General features: G+C 36.8%; 5 protein-coding genes across 8 annotated transcripts; 1 reads left to right on the top strand and 4 right to left on the bottom strand.

Moving 5' to 3' along the window:
- Window positions 1-1,361: 1,361 nt before the first annotated feature.
- On the bottom strand, window positions 1,362-3,911 carry LOC105630937 (subtilisin-like protease SBT3). Its single transcript, XM_089725599.1, has one exon. The coding sequence runs from the start codon at window positions 3,772-3,774 to the stop codon at window positions 1,465-1,467; it is 2,310 nt and encodes a 769-aa protein (XP_089581725.1). The 5' UTR covers window positions 3,775-3,911; the 3' UTR covers window positions 1,362-1,464.
- A 2,107-nt stretch (window positions 3,912-6,018) lies between these two features.
- LOC105630936 (subtilisin-like protease SBT3) lies at window positions 6,019-8,391 on the top strand. Its single transcript, XM_037638407.2, has one exon. It carries the CDS (start codon window positions 6,019-6,021, stop codon window positions 8,311-8,313), a length of 2,295 nt encoding a protein of 764 aa, XP_037494335.1. The 3' UTR covers window positions 8,314-8,391.
- On the bottom strand, window positions 7,999-13,910 carry LOC105630935 (Protein kinase superfamily protein). 3 transcript variants are annotated; one of them, XM_089725600.1, is made up of 9 exons: window positions 12,940-13,910; window positions 12,559-12,663; window positions 12,228-12,350; window positions 11,968-12,138; window positions 11,739-11,868; window positions 11,429-11,638; window positions 11,135-11,283; window positions 10,279-10,330; window positions 7,999-8,327 (listed from the first exon to the last, which is right to left on the bottom strand). In XM_089725600.1, the coding sequence occupies exons 1-8, from the start codon at window positions 13,605-13,607 to the stop codon at window positions 10,300-10,302; spliced, it is 1,587 nt and encodes a 528-aa protein (XP_089581726.1). In that variant the 5' UTR covers window positions 13,608-13,910; the 3' UTR covers window positions 7,999-8,327; window positions 10,279-10,299. The 3 variants fall into 3 exon arrangements, with proteins under 3 accessions (XP_089581726.1, XP_089581727.1, XP_089581728.1); XM_089725601.1 differs by lacking the exon at window positions 10,279-10,330; XM_089725602.1 differs by lacking the exons at window positions 7,999-8,327; window positions 10,279-10,330 and having other exon boundaries at window positions 10,921-11,283; window positions 12,940-13,907.
- A 1,442-nt stretch (window positions 13,911-15,352) lies between these two features.
- On the bottom strand, window positions 15,353-17,853 carry LOC105630934 (transcription factor bHLH95). Its single transcript, XM_012212932.4, has 3 exons — window positions 17,418-17,853; window positions 16,275-16,718; window positions 15,353-15,732 (listed from the first exon to the last, which is right to left on the bottom strand). The coding sequence occupies exons 1-3, from the start codon at window positions 17,598-17,600 to the stop codon at window positions 15,631-15,633; spliced, it is 729 nt and encodes a 242-aa protein (XP_012068322.1). The 5' UTR covers window positions 17,601-17,853; the 3' UTR covers window positions 15,353-15,630.
- Window positions 17,854-19,178: 1,325 nt separating this feature from the next.
- LOC105630933 (transcription factor SPATULA) lies at window positions 19,179-23,296 on the bottom strand. 2 transcript variants are annotated; one of them, XM_020678063.3, is made up of 6 exons: window positions 22,748-23,296; window positions 22,480-22,575; window positions 22,310-22,375; window positions 22,149-22,214; window positions 19,901-20,218; window positions 19,179-19,819 (listed from the first exon to the last, which is right to left on the bottom strand). In XM_020678063.3, exons 1-6 carry the CDS (start codon window positions 23,108-23,110, stop codon window positions 19,739-19,741), a joined length of 990 nt encoding a protein of 329 aa, XP_020533722.1. In that variant the 5' UTR covers window positions 23,111-23,296; the 3' UTR covers window positions 19,179-19,738. The 2 variants fall into 2 exon arrangements, with proteins under 2 accessions (XP_020533722.1, XP_012068320.1); XM_012212930.4 differs by having other exon boundaries at window positions 22,480-22,578; window positions 22,748-23,294.
- Between the last annotated feature and the right edge of the window lie 374 nt (window positions 23,297-23,670).

Below are 23,670 nucleotides of genomic sequence, written 5' to 3' on the forward strand. Positions count from 1 at the left end.
GCATTATCAAAGTTATGTGAAACGGGGATATTCTCTTCTTTGGATACTTACTTCTTATCTCCTTTTTGTGTAAACTAATTGATAATGAATTGAAAGTATATAATTATTTATATCGTTTTAGAACCTTGGTCACAGACTTGATATCTCCTCCAACCTGTCCAGGACAATTAGAGAACAGGAGAATTTTTTACCAGGTCTTACCATTGTCCCTATTTCATTATTGCAAGGAAATTTTCCAGAAAAAACATGAGCTTCATTTCCATTTATCAGAAAAATCAGCAGGCATTGTCTGTAAGTTTTCCATTTAACCCACTCTCTTCTTTTACAGCTGGTTCTTGAAGCTTTACCTATTAGGGATGAGGGAGGATTGTATTTAGTATCATTTCCATTAAGGTATATGCTTTAAAATTACAGGGCATAGATTCTAAATGTAAAGGCTAAATTTCATTTCAGATTTTCATCATAAATTTATAGGCTGGCTGTCTGAAATGCTTAAATTTGTTTGTTTTTTGTTTATATTGGCATAAGCATATTACTAAATCAATAAGCAGAGAAAATATGCAAAGCTGGAGAATTATACTAAGAAAATGGTAGGGCTTGATATGTACAATCTCGATGATTTTCATGAGATCCATCTTAATTAAATAAATAAAATAAAATAAAAATAAACATTAATCAAAAGAAGCATTAAAAGAAATTATTAAATGATTATATCAATAGTAGGTATTATGTTGAAAAATGCCAAAAGCTCAAATTATATTAAGGCTAATAATAACAATTTAAATTGTTTTAAACTTATTTGTGTTGCCTGATCTCAATTTTTTTTTAGAAAAAAATCAATTTCTACTGAAAGAATAATTTATTTTGTCCGAACAAAAGATTTTTATTATATTTTGATGTACTTGTATTATGTTGGTTATCAATGAATTGCTTTTTTTTTTTTTTTTGCTTCTCTTTTTTTTTTTTTTTAAATAAAAAAAAACCCCTTTTCTATCAAAGTAGTTGAAATATTATCACCATATTTGTGAAATTTTTCTCTCTTTCGCTTTTCCTAATCTCACTTTTCTTCTCTTTTTTTTTTTTTTTTTTGGAATGAATCTTACTTTCCTTTTAAAAAACAGAAACAGAATAATTTGATTATTCATGTACAGGCAAATGCTGACTGTGAAGCATGCACTAATAAGTCATGCCAGTTTGGTCGAGACAAATATGGTTTTCTATTTATCATTTTTAGGAGTACATTCAATATGAGATGTTTATGTTTAATGTAATTAGGTTATATATATATATATATATATATATAGGTTAATTTAATGTGTTCTGTAAGAAAAATTAATTATAAGGAATAAATTATAAGAAGATTTTGAAAATAATAAAGTATATTTATTATTAGGTTCTGCAATGGCATTTAGGCAGACTGAAATTATTTGATTATAATAATTAGATAATTTTTTTCCTTTCATATTACCACAACTTCACAGCAGGAGAGACTGCGATAGGACTCCTGACAGTGTGTACCCCATTCTGCTCAATCCAAACAATGGAACCAAATGAAACTCTCCCTCCTTTGTCTTTGCTGTACTTTATTGTAAGAGTATAGGTCTGCTTATCATATTTCTTCCCGAAAACCAAAGAATCAGGCGAAACAGTAACTTTTGAACCTTTCGTTACAACTATCTTAGCTTTATACGTCGCAGCACCATCTCCCACATTAGTTAAAGTCCTTCGAAATCTTTGGACTGCTACTGCTGCTGTTTTATTATCATACAAAGCAATGAATGATGGGTAGTTGAGATCAGGGGAAGGGTTTGAACAAGTGTATCTCTTTGATCTTGTGATGGTCAAAATTTGTTTTTTAGTGTAATTCATAGAGCATAGGATATTCACATAATCGTGTGGGGTGGCATCATAAATTAAACCAGGGTCCAATGCTCTGTGAGGATCAATTTGGCCAGCTCCCATGGCTAAAGGAGATGCATATGCAAACTTTTCACCGTTGTCCCTGATTGGATTCAGAGTATTATCTAATGGGTTTGCAGTGGTAACTATGGCAGATCGGATAGCCGCTGGGCTCCATTCTGGATGTGCACCTTTTAGGAGTGCAGCAACACCAGAAACATGAGGGCAAGCCATTGAAGTACCAGATACCATATTGAAATTGCTCGACAAGGGAATATTCAGTCCAATTCTTGCAGAATTGTCATTTGGAATCCAAGAGGCTAAAACTAATGAACCCGGCGCCATGACATCTGGCTTTAGAATTCCAGGATAGCTCCGCGAAGGACCTCTTGAAGTATAATAGGCTGCAGCTGGAGCAGGCTTTGTGCCTACAATGGTTTGCTGGAATTTCATGCTAGCGGAAGGATCCTTATCAGTTGTAACATATTTCATAACAGATATTGCATCATTAGGATTAATCACAACTCCGGGACAAGAAAAACCCCCTAACTCGAATAACACAGTATGGTTTGAAATGAAAATAGCACCAGGCACATTTGACAAGGCTGCAATAGTATTTATTTGATTAAAGACAAACCCAGTATCGTCGCACAAGATTATCGCATACGGGGCCTGAGATAACAATTTAGTTGAGTTGCATGCTGAAAAAGTCTTGTTGTACAGTAGTGGCTGATTTTGTATGAAGGCATTAGCTGGGAACATGGTCCATCCAGTGATTTTTTGGCCATTACCCAGTGTTAATGTTCCAGCAAAAGAACGATCAATAGTACCAGCAGTAACAGTCAAGACCCATGGAATCCCATTATGCAGATTTCCTAGAGGTGGCCCTTCATTTCCTGCAGAAGCTGATACCACCACACCTTTTTCCATTGCAGCAAATGAAGCTATTGCTATAGGATCCTCATACAAAGGCACTTCATCAAAGCCTGACGAGATAGAAATCACGTCAACGCCATCAGCGATTGCTTGATCCATGCCAGCAAGGACATCAGAGGCGTAGCGGCCTTCTTCCCATAAGACCTTGTACATAGCTACTCTAGCTCGCGGGGCCATACCTCTAGCTGTACCAGTAGCATAGCCAAAGAATGTGGCATCTTTAACATAATTACCAGCAGCAGTTGAGGAAGTGTGAGTACCATGGCCTCTAGTATCCCTAGGAGAATTCATTATAATTTTAATCCCAGGAGCTGCAGCTTTAACACCTTTATTGAAATATCTAGCCCCAATTAGCTTTGAATTACACATAGAAGAAGTGAATTCTTCTCCTTCCTCACAAATTCCCTTCCATCTTGATGGTACAGGAGTCATACCATCATCTTTATAACTAAGGCTTTCTGGCCAAACCCCAGTATCGATGACTCCAATTATAACATCTTCGCCAAAATTGGAAGCAGGCCATAGACCAGTGGTAGAATTGAGAGAAAGGAATTCAAAAGTGTGGGTGGTGTCAATTGTTGCCATTCTGTCTCTATATGCAGAGACAAACCCTGTAGAGTTTCTAAGAGTTTCGAGCTCACTGGGAGATAAAACTGCAGCAAAACCATGAGCAACATTCTCATAAGAGTAAACAAATGAATGGACTGGTGAAGAACGGTGGTCTGTCTCTGATGAGGTGGATTTTGTAAATTTAAGGGAATTAGTGATTGAAAAGTACCAATCTTTATGGTCATTGAAGGTTCTGGGCATCAAAGACTTGTCCATGTGGACAATGTATGTAAACCTATCCACTGAACTTGAGGCACCATGTTTAGTGAAGAGACAAAGATACACAAAGAAGATTAGAATTGAAGAGGGAATTTCATTAAATTTTATCATATTTCTTCAGAAAAGGAATGGTTTACTCTGTGCTTGAGTAAGTTCCTTCATCTGCTTTTATTATATATAAACAAAGCGAAAGCAACTGAAGAAAAGAAAACATAAAGAAGCAACAACTACTAGCTGTATAAATTGGCCCTTTGTTATTATTCAACTGCCACATGCTTGATATATAATAAGAACAAACAGTTAGCTCTGAAAAAGAAAAGAAACTTTGATTATGACAAGGTTAACGTTGCTTTCATGCATGGATAAGCTTGACCTTGCGACCGCTTTCATCACATGATCAGTGTTTAATAGCTATATACAAACAAAAGCTAGCTGTGAATTTCAAACTTTAGGCGATGTCATCAGTGGCCCACAAATTCAAGATACCTAGTACTAGTAACAAAATAGTATTGTTTAAGAATGACGTATAGTAGCTGCAAATTTTATGATTAATTGGTCTGTGCAAAATACTTCACAACATGCTTACACTGTATAAACTTCTTGCAAAGTGAACACCTTCAGCCATGAAAACTGAATACAAATAAACACGCACTCGGGTCATTTTAAATAATGTAGTTTTATCTGATAGACTTGGATCAGTATCACAAGGCAGATAGCAAAGGGTACAGCCGGAAGCAGACATGGATCACCAACATGTACAGTTACATATTTTGGATTATGAGGACCTTTTCTTGGATATTTATGTTGAGGAAAGATAAAAGGTTGACAAAGTAATGTTGACAAAGTCCAATGCTGACCATGAAATTGGACTGATATATGTCAGCAGCTACTCAAAATCATGCGTATATTAGCAGATGACAAACACAGCTTGCTTTGGGCCCTCAAGATGTAACTTGTAATAAGAGACATAAGAAAGCAGGGCACGTAAAGAATAAGTGATAAGATTAGACAAAGCAATTAAAAGAAGCACAGATGTTTAAACTAAAAAGGCCTACTATGCCAGCCCTTCCAGTTGAAAGATAAACAAATGAAGAAAAAAGATGTTTGCTGTGGATAAGCTCCTTGTGCTTTCCTCGCTGGATTTTGCAATTAATTGACAATCATATTCATGACAATTTGTTTCGTAAGTTACACAATAAACCAACAAAAATGGAATCGAAAACCATAACAATTTGAGGAATTAACAGTGATGGAAACAGACAGAACAGAAAAATGGCTTATTTGCCATCCTCTCCAACTCTTCTTAATTATTTGATGGAACTACAGTAATATTTAGTTCTTATTTGATGATTACTATATGTAAGAATTTTAATTATGGGAGCTTATTGCACTAAAAATAAATTAGGGTATTACTGTATATGTACATATATATTGTTAAAGGATAGAGTACCCAATTCTCTTTTACTCTGAAATAGAAACAAACAAACAAATTGAAGCGTCTGGCCAGAACAAACAAACAAACAAATAAAGGAAATTGCCAGTAAGCACGCATGCTCCAGGAAATCCATTTAGCTGACAACTAAATATTCAAATTCTGGCTTACCCTTAGCTGCCAACTATAATCAGCCTCTAAATTAACTAGCGATTCAGCTCCAATGCAAGAGAGAAGCTCATTCCCTGTGGAAAATGAAAAGGGTATATACCAAGAGTCTCTTAAGTGACCTTAAACAGTGACTTCGGTCCATGTTTATTTTGGTTACTGCACATTAACCCCTTGAATCAATAATTTGCAAGCTACATGATAATAATATATGAGTTATTTTTTTTTTGGATCGGTATAGTAAATAGAATAATTGAAAAAACAGCACATTGCATTTTCGCAATTTTTTTGACAAGCTAGTTCAGAACTGAGGCCTTTCCCCCAGAAGTGTTACAGTATCAAAGCAAGTATCAGCCACGTTTCAGTTGGGCACAAGTCCTGTTTATGATTTTACAGATGAAATCATTGGCCAACAAGGTCAGGGAAAAGAAATAGAAAGGAAAAACAGAGGACAAAGGGAACAAACAAAAAGAAGAATAAAAAGGTTAGTGATAGGGACTCGGCAGCAAGCTTCTTCCTGTTTTTTTTCCCACAACGATAATACCTATTTGCAAAGCTGGCGTATTCTGGGAGGCAATCAAAAGAAGTATGAATATTTTGGTGAATTTAAACCGGCAACACTGTAAAACTTAGCGGAAAAATTAACTTGCACAGGACATTAAACCTTGAAATTTACGTTCCACATATCGTAATTTGCTTCTAAAAAGCCAAAGTATATATGTGTTACATATTGTGCCCATCATCTCTCGTCAGCCATGGCCAAAAGTATGCGTTTTTCCAATTTAATTGTGCACCATGTGTTGCCTTGGCTACTGTTGTTGCTACTGAGAAGTAGCAATGCTTTCTCAGGAAGTGAAGAGCTCGAAACCTATATCATTCACATGGACCATTCCCACAAGCCTGCAGCCTTCTTAACCGATGAATCATGGCATCGCCAAATTCTGAAGTCATTATCTAATCCTGTTGACAAGAAAGAACGGTTTTTGTACTCGTACAACCATGTCATGCATGGCTTCAGTGCAAGGCTTACACGATCTCAAATATCTGAACTTGAGAAATCTCCAGCTCATCTTGCATCATATCAGGAGTCCTTTGGCAAGCTATTCTCCACATACAGCCCCAAGTTTCTTGGACTAAAACACAAGCATGGGTTATGGCCTGCTGCATCATATGGTGAAGGTGTGATCATAGGAATACTAGATACAGGAATTTGGCCAGAGAGTGAAAGTTTCAATGACAAGGGGATGCCACCAGTGCCACAGAGATGGAAAGGCCAGTGTGAGAATGGCACAGCCTTTAGCCCATCTAGCTGCAATAGGAAGCTTATTGGAGCTCGATCTTTCAGCAAAGGACTTGCAGCTGCAGGCAGAAAAATTTCCACAGAGTTTGACTATGATTCAGCAAGAGACTTTTTTGGGCATGGAACCCACACATCATCAACTGCTGCAGGTAACTATGTGCCTGGTGTAAGCCATTTTGGATATGCAAGAGGCACAGCCAGAGGTGTAGCACCACGAGCACATGTTGCAATGTACAAAGTCCTCTTTGCAACAGATTCGCAAGAGAGTGCAGCAAGCGATGTGCTTGCAGGCATGGATCAAGCCATTGCTGATGGGGTTGACATCATGTCACTGTCTCTCGGCTTTGATCAGAAACCTTACTTCAATGATGTCATTGCCATAGCTTCTCTCTCAGCAACCGAGAAAGGAATTTTTGTTGTATGTGCAACTGGTAATGATGGAGGTCATAATACAACACATAATGGAGCTCCTTGGATCACAACAGTAGGAGCTGGTACCCTTGATCGAAGTTTCACTGCTACTATGACCCTGGAAAATGGATTGACAGTGGAGGGAACATCATACTTCCCAGAGAGCATTTACATTACTGATCGTTCTCTGTACTATGGCAAAGATAATGAAAACAAAGCCATCTGCTACTATGGTTCTTTGAATCAAAGTGAGGTTCATAAAAAGATAGTCCTCTGTGATAATACTACTAAAATTGACGTTGTGAGACAAAAGGAGGAGCTTGAACGAGTAGGTGCATATGCTGGAATATTCATGACAGATATGCCACTTTTGGGTCCAGAAGACTACACTATTCCCTGCATGGTTCTACCAACTGCATCTGGGAATTTGGTTAAAAAGTATGTCACTGAGGTGACTAAAACAAAGGTAAAAAACATGATGTTCATGTCCACCAATTTGGGTACCAAACCAGCACCCCAAGTGGCCTATTTCTCTTCCAGAGGTCCTGACCCAATTAGTCCAAATGTTCTAAAACCAGATATTCTGGCTCCAGGGGAGGATGTGCTAGCAGCAATAGCTCCAAACAAGCCATACATTGAATTGGGAAGATACAATCTTGCGACAGATTACGCACTACTTTCAGGCACATCAATGGCAGCACCTCATGTTGCTGGAGTGGCAGCTTTACTAAAAAATATCCATCCTGAATGGTGCCCAGCAGCCATCCGATCAGCTATTATGACCACAGCATATAACACAGACAACACTGGTGCCATTTTGAAAGATCAGTGGACAGGTCTTCCAGCAACACCTTTAGATTTTGGAGCTGGGCATATCAACCCAAACAAAGCCATGGATCCTGGGCTCGTCTATGACATGAGTTTTCAAGATTACATTGACTTCCTATGCAGCCTTGGATACACTAGAAAGCAAATGAGTGCCATTACAAGACAAAGTCAATGGAATTGCAGCAAAGAACCAAGCAACCTAAATTACCCATCCTTTATTGCCATATTTAACAACGAAAGGAACTCTTCAACATTGAAGAAATTTAGCAGGGCTGTCACAAATGTTGGGGGGGATACTGCGACTTACAAGGCAACTCTACACACCCCTCCAGGAATGAGAATCAGAATAGAGCCTAGTGCCTTGTCTTTCACTAGGAAATATCAGAAACAAAATTTTTCTGTAAGTGTAGAAATAGATAAAGAAGCTCCAACAGTGCTTTATGGTCATCTCAAATGGATTGATCAGCACAACCATGTTGTTTCCAGTCCTGTAGTAGCTATCAAGCTCTAGCTGCCCTCTCATTCCTGCAGTATTTTTTCTGCTAATTGATACGAGATTTATGTGAAAAATAAAGCACAGAATTGTCAATTTGATTCTACTCATAAAGCAACAAACCAATATATGCACATTACAAGATAAATTTAAAGCAAAAGCAGTTACTATGCCACAATAATTGAAGACCTTTTGCAGGTTAATGATGCTTCAACTAAACCAAAGTAAAGCAGGGGAAAGAAAATGAATTATTTCTAGCAATTGAAGCTTAGAGGTTACAAATGGCTAGTCTCCAAAAATTTAAGTTCGTTGTTAGTTGTCCAAAGTCCAAACATTCCGTTAGCAGGTCTTTTCCCCGTCAACATTTCCATCAGGAGAATGCTATAGCAGGGCGCATCACCACCATAGGTCGACTCCTCAATTCCCAGCCCATGTGAGGATCGACGATAAATTGAATAGAAGAAAGAAATCAACTTTGAGAAAAAATCTAATGGTAAGAGGCAAATGAGCAAAATTGCACTATCGAGTTGCCGCCATTCCCAATTGAAATTGAAGCAACAAAAATATCGCCGTTGAGGTTCCCACAACCGGAGCTGCCGTCCTGCCGCTCGCCGAGATTCTCCGCCGTGGCTCTTCCACTCGCACACACCTCACCCCGTAGACCCTCTCTATACGTCTGTCCGTTTGGTTACCGAGAAAAACCGCTGGAAGAGTAATATCACCCTACGATGGTTTGTCCAATAACAACACTTCTCCTGCGCGGGGGTGTGGTTTTTGCACGCTGTCGTTCGACGGCAGGTGAGCGAGATGGCTGTTACTCGCTCAACGTCATCATTTTAGTTATTTAATCTTTGTAACAGCCATCGTTTACTTACAAGTGTTATTTGGATTCATGGAACGACACGACAATATACCCGCGGCACGGTAAATCATGCGTTTAAATTTAGCCATTTCGCTCCTGTGATGACTTGTCGTCCACTTTAACGCAGAAGTTTCTAAAGGGTCGGTAATTTCTTACCGGATGTCCAATATGAACTTGCGAAACGGCAAAATTAGGTGTAGCTGTTCACTTGTAAGTTCAGTTGTATGTCCTTTTGTCTTTTTATTAACTATATCAAAAAAATAACTCATAACGGTTGGTCGTTTAGTCAATAGTGTTTATCCTTCGTGTCGTCTATGGTCTATCCTTACCGTTGCTGTTGAATGACAAACACGACTTGTCATCAATCATGTATTTGAATAGACAATTTCTTTTGAATTAAATATACTTTATCGAAATTTATAATTATCCCTGACGATAACTTATTATGCTGTTTTACGGTTTCAAAAGGAATAATCTTTCTGCGGGTTGAGAAATTTAGAGTTCAAACTCAATCTCTATACCCCTTTCACTCCTTTGTTTGGTTGCTAAGAAAAAGTAGAGAAAAGGAAAAATCAATGAATTTTTTTAAAAAGAAAATAATTGAACTTCTGTACATTGAGCCTCTGGCAGGCCAAAATGTTTTCATTTTCATGGATTTAGGCCACTAAACACACAGAGATCACAATGTTGATTTGCGACAAGTACAGAGCTTAAGACCACCAAAAGTGGATGAAGAACGATCTTATGGGTCTAAAAGCAGAATAAAAGCTAAATATAGAAAGAGAAGACAAGTAATCTCAAACTCCCCTTTTCAATTAAGACCAAGAATCAGAAAAGCGGGTATGCTAGAGCTAGAGGGGTCCCTTGTTGATTTCTAATCCAGCTGTGAAGGGTTTCTCTTGTCACAGTTAGGGCCCCATAATCTTAAAAGCTTATGGGGGAATGCAATAGGGATTATGCAAGCATGTGAATTTGTAGGACCTAAGTGCTTATTTTCATTAGCAATGTAACTTAGAAAAGCTTGTCTTAATCATACTTCTGGATGGTAATTTACGTTCAAACATTTGAATTTGAAGTTTAGACCGACTGAGTTGCCTTTATGAAACTAAAAGTGATTGTACCTGCCCTTCTTTTTGGTCATTTCATTTGACTGGCAAATCTCTGCAACAAGTTCTGTCGGTGCAACCACAATATGTTGTTAGATCTTGCAGACCACAAACAAACATAAGGTTCCATGCACACTTTAAAGATGCTGTGTACGGTGTACCCTAACCTCCAACCAAACACTCCCCCCCACCTAAACACCCTATCCTAACTGAAAATTTGAAAAGAAAAATCTTAAGCATACAGATAAGCTGAGTTGCTCAATATCAAACATATCTACAGCATAAAGGTTCAAACTTTAATAATCTTACAAGGTTTTACCAACTCTTCAATTGATGAAGCACTAGAAACAACAGATGATAATCAAATCGTAAAATCATGGCCCAATTGGCGCAAGCTTCATACACTGAAAATCAACTTCTCTTATTACAATGGAGGAAGCAACAATTTTGTAATTTAAATGAACTATTCAGGTCCTACAATTGTTGGGGATGAATCACATAGCTTCATATAGCTTTTCAAAATTAGCTTCACGAGTTAATTTATCACATAGTTTACAACGAATCACATAGCAATGATATACAGCGCCAGGCACAAGCAAATAAAATTCAGGTTTTCATATATGTCATTAGCTGAAACTATGCCATTAAGATGATCCATCAGGGGAAGAGCAGTACTTCAGACATTAATTATATGCCCAATTGGCAGACGATGTGTAATCTACAAATAATGCAAACTCATAACAACACGGATCGTGCATTGCATATACACGTAGAGTGGGACATCTGTAAATGCCAACTCTGAATGGGAAGAATATGAATAAAACAAAGTGAATAGTGTCATCTCGTACATGAGTTTGGCAAGGCTACTTACTGTTCTTCAGGCTCCTGTTTACTCCACAATGATCTATTGGTCTGGGCACTACTTTCATAACCACTACTGTCGCCTGATTCAATAACACGCTTCTCTGGTTTCACACCATCACGTTGAGGACGCCCATGTTCCCTTCCAGTTCTACGGTCCTGAAATTAAGAGCAGAAAGACAAACATGAATGAGGAGTGGAAATCCAGAAAGGGAATTACCATAAGGCATAAATGCTTTAAAGTTTAGAAAATACAACCCTACAAATGAAAATGACTAGTTGCTTAACACCAATGTGAACTTACATCTCTGAAAGGGAACTCATCAGCTTCAAGCATATGAATTACATGCCCCATCTTTGGCCTCTTCTGTGCATTTGGGTCCACACAGCGTAAAGCTACTAAAAGGGCACGCTTCAGCGCTCTTGGAGAAGGCTTCTCTTGCAACCTAGGATCTAAAACTCCTTCAGCATTCCGATTTGTAACCATTGTTTTAAGCCATTCAACTAGGTTCACCTGAAGTTAGATTCACAAATAAATATCAAGAGGAAAAACTTTCAGAAATTTATATTGAACTGATTGGAAAATATCATTAATTCGATTTGCTGAAACAAACCTCTCCAGGAGGGCGACTATAATCAACTGGGTTTCTTCCGGAAATGATTTCCATAAGAAGAATCCCAAAGCTGTATACATCACTTCTTTCATTCAACATGCCAGTGCTGGCATATTCTGGAGCCACATATCTGTCAAACATGAACTTAATTTTCGTTCTAATTTGCTGGACCAGAAAGTATATATATCGAATTAAAAGGGCAACTACAAAAATTCAATTGATGACACACCCGAATGTCCCCATCACACGAGTTGTCACGTAACTTCTCTCTGAGCCTAAGAGTTTTGCAAGGCCAAAATCAGACACTTTAGCATTCCACTGCTTATCCAGTAAAATGTTGCTTGATTTAATATCACGATGAACAACCTTCGGCTCAAGCCCTTCATGCAAGTATGTCAGCCTATATTTTAATCACAAATAACAAACAATCAGAAAAGGTGAAATCATCTGAAGCTCTTATTCTTAACCATGCTCAATGTAAATCAGTACCCTTTTGCTGTTCCCAATACTATATTCATGCGAATCTCCCACGTAAGTGGGCTGCAAGGCCCAACATCTCCATGAAGCCACTGTTCTAAGTTTCCATTGTCAACATACTCGTAAACAAGCATCCTATACAAGCCACGAAATGTCGTTAGTGAAGCAATGCCAGAAACAAAATAAAAAACCCGGAAATACAATTATTTCAAGGATTTTGAAATTAAAGAATGATGACAAAATTCTTTTCAAGGACAATAAATTCAAAGAATGAAGGGGGAAGAATTCTAACTTGCAAAACTGCAAATCAAGATCAGAAATCTAAAGCAGAAAATGTAAGTACCTATGAGCTCCCTCAGCACAATAGCCAAGCAACCGCACCAAATTCTTGTGTCGTACGCGTCCAATTGCTTCAACTTCTACTTTAAACTCCTTCTCAGCCTGTCCCCTGAAAAAAAAGTAGAAAAAAGAAACAAACTTTTAAACCTAAACCAGGCCTTTCACTCTCCTCTCTGTCCTATTAACTGGAAAGCACAAAACTGCATGCACCACCAGAAAGTATAAGGCACGAGTGTAAAATCGTGAAACTAACATAAACGAAAGAAGTACAGGCAGTCATTAACATCCCCAGCTGGATTCCTAAACAAAATGACAAACCGTGACCTCAAATTACTGAGGCAGGGCAAACCCAAATTAATGCTAGCATTTAATAATGATACAATACCTGTTGTTAAGCAAATTTTTTACAGCAACTTTGGTATTATCCTCCAAAATACCACGGTAAACAATTCCATACCCACCTTCCCCAATCACATTCTCATCAGCGAAGCCATTAGTAGAGACCTCAAGCTCCCTAAGATTGTACCAGTGACCCCACCCTAAATGTGAAACCTCTGGCACCGAAATCGCCGTGCAAGCCTGATCACCGGAACGAGGACCGGACCGCGACTCTCCACTCCCGTGACCCGACCCTCCAGCCCGCTCCGGATATGATATTCTATGGTCCTTCCCAATCTCAATGTGAATCCTGTTTCGCCCACCAACAGGACTAGTGTCTCCTTCATGTTGCAAAAGCAGAACTGGTTCCGATTCGGGTACTGGGTCCGGGCTCAGCGGTTTCGGGTCTGGTGTAGGGTGTGATGGGTCTATACGGATCTCCTGAATTTCCTTCGAGACACTGGGGATTGTGGGATTATTAAGAGATGACTTGAATTTAGAGCGTGCAGAATTGTTGTTAGTTTTGTTGCGCTTAGAAGTGAACCAGAGAGAGATAAGGAAAAGAACAAGAACTATGGCAGCCCCTACACAGATACCAAGAACAACCCATAAACGTAAACCAAAGATTGAGGTTCTCTTGGACAGCTGATCGTTTAAGAAAGAATAATTAGACATTTGTTTCTCTTCTTCCTTCTTTTTCTTCTTCTTCCACTTCCACCTATTTGTTTTTTACGCTATACAAAAGGAAAAAGCTTCCAACTTTCTCGCATAAACAGAGGAGATAAGAAAGAAGAAGAAGAAGAAAGAGAAATAGAGCATGCGCAGCAGTGGTAGAATGGTAATAAAAATTTTATGAAAATGGAGCGGTTGAAAATGGGGAGAGTAATAGAGTAGTGAACAGAGTGAGTGGGGTTTGAGATAGAGAAGGGTAAGCACTAGCAGCTGGCATTGATGGGACTTCCAGAAATAAGGAATCACCAATTGTTCTAGTGATGTTGTAATTGAAGGCTAATCTATGTTTATATATTGAATAATATTTGGTGCTATCTAAAGTAGATACTAAATTAATAGTGTAATCCACTTTCCATTTACTTATCTCTCCGTATTGGGTTTGGTGGGGGAGATGGAATTTTGGAAATTTTCTGTTGATTTTGGATACTTTTTCAGCTATTTCACAATGATAACGTAACTCCGTCGTGGCTCGCAGTGGCGGTGAAAACTTTTATTATGGAGAGGACAGTGAAATTTTTTATCTCTTATTTTCTATATAAGTGTGAAGAACAGATACATTATATATATAATTGTTTCGTTATAATTTTATTATGTATAAAAAATTATTAATTGCTTTGTTATATTAATATTTTAGTGTATGTAAAGTTGCTGATGTCATTTATCCAAAAAATATTATCTGTGAGAAAGATGGATTTGACTTTTGGTGTGGACCTTTTGGTGTTTTAGTAATTGGATGCTTAATGCAATCTCGACCAAGAGATTAAACAATATCATTCAGACAAACACTTTATTCACATCTTCCATGATTTTCAGTTCAACGTGGCATTTTTTTAAATTAAATAAAAAGAATACGAAGTTAGGAAGTAAATTTGCTATATATGACAATGGAGAGTCAACATCAATCTTGGTTGTCTATTTGGGCCCATATTTAAGCCAGGATGAAATTGGGCCCACGGCCTGCAATATTATATGACCCTACCCCATTACTACGTGAATTGCCAGAGTCAGCCATAGAAATGTTCTTTCTAATAGTAGAAGTGAAGATCACTAAATGAAGACCCAGGATTGGCAAGTGCCTCCATGCTGTGGAGTCTGGAGCTTTGGATTACAGGATTAGATGCTTTTGGTCCCACCATTTCCACAACTAATAAAAAAAATTTATTCTCTGTCATCATTTTTACCAGTTGTAAATATTTATGATCATGATTTTGTAATTAGTTATAAATAATTTTGATAATATTTTAGTATTATTTCAAGCAACACTTGATAAATATTTTAGATGAAATTATTCAAATGCCACTACTTGCTAGTAGTTGCTGTTGCTATGACTTCAATACCCTCTCCTCTCAAATGGGTGTGGTATTAATTTATATTTATTTCACTCAAAAAAATTTCAGAGGGATCATTCAAAATAAAAGCAACATCTTTAACACGTGGCCAACAAAGGTATAGTCTTGCTGCAAGATATTTGTCCAGTTTCAAAGCAAGAAACCTTCTCATCATTACAGGATAAGGATATCCAACCTTGATGAACCTACATCAAATATTTAGGGTTCATTATCGATTTGATTCAATTGGGATCGACTTATTTAGGCAAATTAACTTAATCCTAAATTTAAAAAAAAAAAAAAAAAAAGAAAATTTATAATTTGCAAAGAATTTCACAAAACAAATGGATAATAACTGAACTTCCATAAACTTTTTGGTATATCCAATATATTATATACACACACGCAGAAATTTCATTGCAGTTGCAGAAATATGCATCTTTCTACATGCAAGTTCTAGGCTTAACAATGATAAAAAAAACCATGTCCTTTATGCACAAGAGCTTTCCGAGTCTCCTGGTAGAGCAAAGTTACTCTATATAACATGTATATTTTCCGAACTAATTACGAGGCTCCCCTTGTACAAAAATGGCAGACAATGACTAAAGGAACTGATTCTTTCTGTTGACTGCCTGGAATCAACATGACAAGATCCATAAGTTCATCTCTCCTGCTGCTAGTTTGAATGTATCTTCCACTGACAATGCCTCTGGGTACCGACCAGAAGCGCCACCTGCAGCCTGAACATAAAGGCATCATTAATATTTAATTAGATGCAATTCCATTGAAAAATAAACAAGGAGTCTTTTTAAAAAAAAAAAAAAAAAAAAAAAAAACAAATTCTTATGGAATTTGAACTTCCAATCTCCAACATAGATATTACAAGACGAGCATTTAACTGTGAGACTAGTAATTAAATAGTTAGTGCCCTAAACAAGTCAAACCGCTCATTAAAAACATACTAGCTTGAACTTGATCACAATTTAAAAATTGAGCTTAGTTTAGCTCAATTAAGGTGTATAGTTAAAAAAAAATGTGGCTCATTTATAGATTCGAGCTCAGCTTGTTTATTAATGTTTATTAAATGAGTCTAGTAAGTAAACTCAACTCAGCTTTTTAAACTTATTGAATGAATTTAAACGAGGTCTTTTTCTAAGCCAAACATCAAGAAATTTGGTTCTTTACAGCTTTTTTAGAAGTTAAAAGAAAACAGCGTAAACCCATGATGCATGAAACCCTATGTGCTCGTAGACAAACAAATTAGAGGAATACAAGAACTTACATGAACGTGGATCATGTAAATGCTACGGAATTGCTCAGAGGAAACATGAGCAGATACAACATCCAGCTTATGTTTCTCTAGTATGTAGAAGATGCTGGTAAGTAAACCAGGTCTCTTCAGTGTACACACACTGATCTGTGCATCATCGCCGCACATGCTCATAACAACATTTGGAGAAAACCAAGTCTGATAGCAAGCTGGGGAAAGAGTGACCGGAAAAGAATTATGCATTGGATAGCCCTTTGATGGTCCTTGAATAGCCAAGAATGCTTCCCTGGATTCAAAAAGTGCTTCTGTGGGTGATGTAATTAGTGATTGTCCAATGCTGTCAACAATTGTTGCTCCTTGCAGCTTTTCTTGCCTTTGTTTCTCTAGCGTTTGGAGAGTTTCTTGGAGGCTCTTTATGTATTTTACTGCTTCATCAACAATGGTGGACTTGTCTGCCTGTGCAAGTAGTGTAAAATTTAGAAAGCTAAGAAACTAAGCTTTTAAAAAATATTTCATATGTTTGGAATTAAAATAGAATCAATTATGAAAACTAACCTTTCAAAACCATACATTTTGGAAATAAAATAGAAATAATTATGAGGTGCAGCAAGTTTACAAGTTCATGCACTGAATCACATAGATTTAATTGTCACGGAATGCTTCATTGATACGTGAACAGAAATATTGGTGATTAAACCTAATTTGTCATATAGCTACTCCACTATTGAACTACTAATCAAATTCAAAAAGCTAAATTTGAAATGCAATGGCAATAGACACTATCTAGTACACAATGTGAATGCTAATGATGGAGAATATTTGACAGTTCCTATACATATATTCAATGAAATTTGATCTCTATATGCAATTATAAAAAAACCAATTGTAGGCTCAAATTTGATCATATATGAGAATCTAAAATCAAAGAAATTAAATTTTAAGTAGACAAATTTGATCATACAAGAGATTCTGAAATTAAATTTCACCGTATATAAGAAACTATAACTAATCGAATGACAACCTAAAGAAATTATAAAAATTAACTTTCGTGAGGTTAAATTAAGGCAGCCAAAAGTTTGCATATTATAGGATAGGAGCATTAATGCATATATGCTAATTTTATTATTAGTTAAAACCAATAATTTTAAGAAATACCTTATTGGGGAGTTGAGGAAGCAAAGAATGAAGACTTGTGAACATGTTCCTCATCTTTTTTCTCCTCTCTCTCTCAGTCAAGATGTGAACCTCATGCTCTGATTCTCCTCCACCGCCATGATTAACAGTATCTCTATTTCTACTTCTCTTCTGACCCAACAGTGCAACAACTTTCTCTGCCATAGGAGATAGGCTATTGGAGCTGGAATTATTGTTTGCCTCAAAACCCAATAACTAGTTTTCGCTTCAGGAACCAATGATACTATATATGGAGGCATTGATGAAAAGGTCTGATTGCAGACATGGGTTGGGTATTGTTAGGGGAGATGATGGATTGAGTAGTGAGAAATTAAGATGGGCAAATTAAAGTAGAGATGATTTCATTTTAGAGTGCAAATGGAAGAAGTGACCAAAATACAATCATGAGACCATGCCGTTATTTGCCTTCCAAACAAAAAACGGAAATTAGGTGCGTCGTATATAAGATTTCCCAAAGAAGGGTCCACTTTAATTGTCTTACACCTTTAATCTATATACTAAAGTTTGATTTTCAATTTTTTTTACTTTTTTAATTTTGGTAAAATACAAGTGTTTTTACACTCAATTCAACTCTTATAACTTCCAGTAAAATTCGCCTAAAAATACAGTGGTGGAGGTAAAATAGTTTTAGGAGAATTTGGAAGGTAAAATCAAGAACAATAAGCAACTGTGGTCGTTCGTAAAATTAGGCAACATGAAAACATATGAGTCCTTGTGTGTTGTGAGTTGTGACAGAGCAGCATAAGGCCGTTACGGAGTTGTCCCTATATTCGTGTCACATATGAAAAGAAACCTGCCTTCAAAACTGCGGGCTAGCGCAGCGGCTCAACAACCCAACTTTTTCATTTTTTTTTTTTATTTATGTTGAATATAAGCTTCAAAATTTTCTGGTATAAATGATTTGTTTTTAGTTAAATGAAAAAAAAGAGATTATATTTAAATTATATTTTCATTTTTTCAGAATTTTTTTTTTCTCTCTTTTTGGTGTATGGTTTCTGTAAAAGTATATCCGAACGTAACCTCCCTTACTTTTTGAGTAGTTCCGAAAGAATGTTTTAATAACTAGCAAAGCTGGAGATTTTGTTTCCATATGAGGCCATTAATCATTAGTATACATGTAACCACTTACCTTGTAATAGAATGCAATGTAACACAACCTTGGGTTTCAAAGGAATGAACAAAAAATTTCTGTATCAGAGTTTCCTGTGTTACTGTTGTTTCAATTTTTTTCTATCAAGTTTTCTTCTTCCTTCTGGCCGCTGTCCACTTGTTTTGTTTTATCTGTTTTTCGTTCGATTAATCATTAAACATTCCAGCATGAATTCGTCTTCCCCTTCAATCATATGAAATTAAATTTACGTCACAAGAGAACGCTTTTTTTGTCTTTATCGACAGTAAAGTTTTGTCAATATCCAATCTGAGACAAAGGAAACAGGAATCCTATCAGAAACAGAAACGCTCCACACGTCGTACATTGGTCCAACATTGAAGAACCGACCGATCACCGTTCAAGGTGTAGGAAAAAGAAAAACTAAGATCATATTGGATTTATCAACAACCAATGAAAGAAAATATAATCCCGGCCAGCATTTTATGTAGGAAAAAGAAAAGCATGAGTGCACCACTGACGCGATAATGAATTAAGATATCTACTAGAATATTGATAAGATCTTGGAAATTTCATGGAGAAATTTCAAAATCAATTGCCCGGAAAATGAGATAGGAAATTAAATAGGTTACATGAAGCTACTTACATTATGTACTTCATCCAATAAAAAACACAAAAGTAAACTTGCAACATGTCCAATGGCGAAAGACAATGACTTCCACTGGATGCTTTCCAGTCTAGCTAGGACACCCCTATGGCATTCGTAATAGTTTGTATTCACAGCTATTGACAGGCAAAGATTAATAAACAAGGCACAATGTTGTCAAAACTCAAAAGAATATCAAAATAGCAAGCATTACAACACACCCTTCCACTTCATTTTTCATCTCCTGACTACAGGCTTCAAACAGTTGTTTCAACCGTTGGAACATCTTCACTTTCTAAATGATTTAAATACCATTTCGGGCAGAACGATTCTATTGAAGTTAAGGGATGTCAAACATTTTGGTTCTGACAATTGTATGAAATGTTAAAACATAAATATCCTGATGTGTAAAACGTCAGCATTTTCACGGATCATTTGCACCTTATATGGGGTAAAAAGAGAAATAAAAAAATAAAAAGGATTTGTCACACGTTTTTGTTGATCATGCATCTAAGAATGAGATCTCAACTAGGACACGCCAGATGAGGTGGTCTTCACTGTTTGATTAGTATCTAATGGTGCCTGTGTTGTTCCTTCCCTGCAGATTTCCTTCATTTTGCAAGAAAATATGAGGTATTAATTCACACAAGGTTAGGTGAAATATAGTTCAAATTTGATACAAGAATTTACCTTTGAAGATGAGATATTGAAGGGTTCATAGTGAACCTGAAAAAGTGGCTCAAAACCATAGGAGGCTTCTGAAGAGGTGATGTTTGTTGCTGAAGGCAAACCAACTGGCTGATTTGTTACAGTGCACCGGTTGGGAAGACTGAGAACAGTCTGTGCCGATTTTTCATCATTCTCAGCAAAAGCACCTGTTGCTGCATTGGTGTTTAACAGTCCATTTCCTTCATCAAAGCTCATTCCTGTCATGGGCAGCTGCATAGGCTGTAGAACTCCTGGTAAGCACATTGGATGCAAACTCAATCCATTTCTCATTGTTAACATCTGCAAAACCAATTGCAATTGCAAACTAACTTAATTATGTTACCATGATAATATGTGAAAATTTTCCAGCATCGATCTTCATGGTTATGCGAGCTCAGTGGAGCAACAACAGCTTGTCTAAATTCATACTATTAGAGATGGTCCTTAGCTCTCTCTCTCTCTATCTCTCTCTCTTATAAATTAGGGATGGATTGTGATTAAGTCCTTCCTATTGTGTCAGATTTGTAAAAGGAACATAAATGAACTCCTGACTTTATCATCAGCCTCAACTAAATACACAATGTTACAAGTTGTCCTTGAATTACATGGGATTTAACACTTGATTTGAGGCATAGCAATGTAAACTAATTTCCTAAACAACTTCATTAATCTTTGATGAAATGCAGATAAATAGGTGTCGTTTCATTGAGTTATCAACACAACATATAGAATACGTTGTAAAGCAATTAATAAGAGAATTGATTAATTTGAAAAATTAATAGATAATTTAGTATAATATCCCAAAAGGTTCCCTCCTTACATCTATGAAGATGAAGATTTTGCCCTAGCCTCACCAAGTTTAGATTTGGGAAGCAGACAGTTCAGGAAGGCCCATAGGGAGGAATTTTCAGTAGGTCGGGGCATGGATGAGGAATCTGGGGCATGGATAAGGAATCTGATGTCCACTCCTCAAACATCCCTATTATCTAGTTCCAATAAACATACTTCCTATGAGGCTTTAAGGTTGCCTTAAAGGTAATTTCAAGGTAACCAATCCATTGAAACCTGTCTAGCTCAAAAAGAATGACAAAAGCAAAAGCAACCAGATTAGCAGATGCTGCATGTGGGCAGCTGATTCTGGAATAAAACTAAGCTGAAACTCAGTGCATTGGTCATATTGTGCATCAAGAGATTGCAGGAGATACATAATGAGAAGACTTATGATAGCTTTATAATAATTGCTTGAAGGTTTTGGAGAAATTATACTATACCAGAAAGTTTGTAAATTTACATATTTCATGCATGTAACCACAAATGCCGAATAGTCTAACGAACATATTCAAGTAATGATAACTTACCGTCATTTTCTTAATTTTTTCTTCCTAATTGTTATATGTCCTTCCTCGTTAGTTCTAAACAAATACATCCATAATAATTCTATAGCTATATGATAGCTTAAACAAATACAGCCACATAGGCTTAAACTGATTGTTATATGATGCATTAGCTCTAAATATAGTTACAGAATGTGCCATAACGATTTTTGCAAATATGTGGTAGTGCGAAAGACCTAGGCATGAATCATGCGGTGTTTTTTCATACTATCTAACCAATTGCCATCACCATGCCAAACTAAAAAGTGAAAACGGATTTACATACTCAACATAACTTCGTTATTGTTTTTCAAGTTTAAATTAGTCAACCAACATAACAGGTCATTGCTTTCTACTTCACAAATAAAGTTCACTTTTTTTCTCATGTCAATTTCAGAAGACCCATGATCAACTTCAGCACTGAATAACCTAATTAATTATATGTTTTTACTCTTCACTGTCAAGAATTTAGGAGAAGAACTAAATTATCCGAGCTATGAAAAGATTTAATCCTAATAACTACATCGGCCAGTTACACCATCACACAATTGTTGTCTGCCCAAGTATTAGTCATGAGAGGTTAATCTAGAAACATTATGAATCAATATTTTACATCAAGAAATAGCTACCAGATTTCATTCAGCATTGGCTGCCAGCATTGCTATCTTGGTAATGATCTTCAATCCTTGTAACAATATAAATTGCAATATGAGACAATAGTCCCCTATTCTTTTTGCTGAAGATCTCATCAGTGTAAAAAACGATGGATAGAGAATCACAAGATACAGAAGAAGTTGCTCTTAATTCAGGCTAAACTACAGATTTCAAACAAGGATAGAGTTAAGAAGAAAACTGACCTGTACTTGCAGCTGAAGCTGCTTTAAGTATTCAATCGCCTCATCCAGCATGGATGCCTTATCAGTCTTCACAAAATGAAAAAAAAAAAAATATATATCAAATCATTTATTTGAAATGCGCTATTTCAAGTTCACAGGTTTGAGAAGTTGTTGAGGAATACCTTATTAGAATTTGGAATAAGATTCTGTAAGGCCTTCATTTTCTCATTAATCCTACTCCTCCTCCTCTATGAACAATTCAGCCATTTCCAAGCAAGCCCATGAATCAAATTTTACATTAAAAACACACAAACGCAGATAATTGGGCATAATTAGAGTCCTAAGAGCTAACCTTTTCAGATAAATTATGAACCTCTGCAGCTCTGCTCCTCTTGGAGGAAGTTCGAGGCCGCGCTGTTTCTGACGGCATGTCTGAAACCTCTGCACCCTTCTAAAAAGTGTAAGGGAACACATCATCTCCAAAATTCCAAACGATTAGCAATCGCAGTTGATAAATCTCACATTTAAGTTCCATTACTTAGCAAAAAAGCTTATTTTGAGAAAGAAAAAAAAATACAGAGAAATCAATACAGATTCTTCAAATGTCAATCAACGATTACCTCGCTATCACAGCTTAAGTCACCCAGATCATTCTCCACGGAGACTCCCCTCCTCTTTGACATAACCGAAGAGACAGCATTTTCCGTACTCTCTTTTGCGAAATAACCACCGGGATCGGAGAAATTAACGCAGGAGCTCCGGCCATCGGCTAGACACCCTGATTGCGACCGGCCAAACAACAATTCAGTTGCTGGTGAAGAATCGGCCTGCGGCGGCAGCGCGGGAGGTGGAGAAGAGAGAGCATTCTGCATGAATTTAGAAGAAGAAGATGAAGAGGAATTGTGGAGTAGATGGTGAAGGAAGGATGAGATTTCTTCAGGCTCCGGAGCCGGAGAGGTAGCAGTTCCGTACAGATCGGCCATGGATAATAAATCTAAGTAAGTAAATGGAGAAGGCAAAAGCAATTGAGCAACGTCAGATTCTTGTTAGCGTCTCGTTTCTATGCAAAAACCGTCAGTGCCTCTGCCTGTTTGAGCTCTCTTTTTCTGTGCTCTCTTTGTCTGTTGGCTTTTGCTCTCTTGGGGAAGGGTTTCTGGGCTAATGAAGCTTTTTGATACAAAAAAAGGCTCATAATCAAATTTGATTAATCTCCCGCCTTAATTAAAGTATTTTAATTGGTGTTGCTTTTAGTTAGGAGTCCCTATTTTTTGCCATAATTTCGTTTACACCCTATTATTTATTTTATTCTTAAACCTGCCCCATACTTCAACATTTATTTTCTATGAAACCCTTGTCAATGCGATCCAATTTTTTCCCCAAGTTCAAATACAAAAAGGGCATATTTGGATTAAGGATATTGAAAATGACGGATTTTATATAATGTATGGATTTAAGTAAAATCTATCATTTCGTTAATAGAAAAAAACATATAAAAAACCATGTAATTTACAATTTTTCCCATTTTACCATTTATTTCTAATCT

This window comes from Jatropha curcas, chromosome 9 (genome assembly GCF_041381405.1).
Source record: "Jatropha curcas cultivar XTBG-Jc1 chromosome 9, XTBG_Jcur_1.0, whole genome shotgun sequence".
NCBI classification, from domain to species: Eukaryota; Viridiplantae; Streptophyta; class Magnoliopsida; order Malpighiales; family Euphorbiaceae; genus Jatropha; species Jatropha curcas.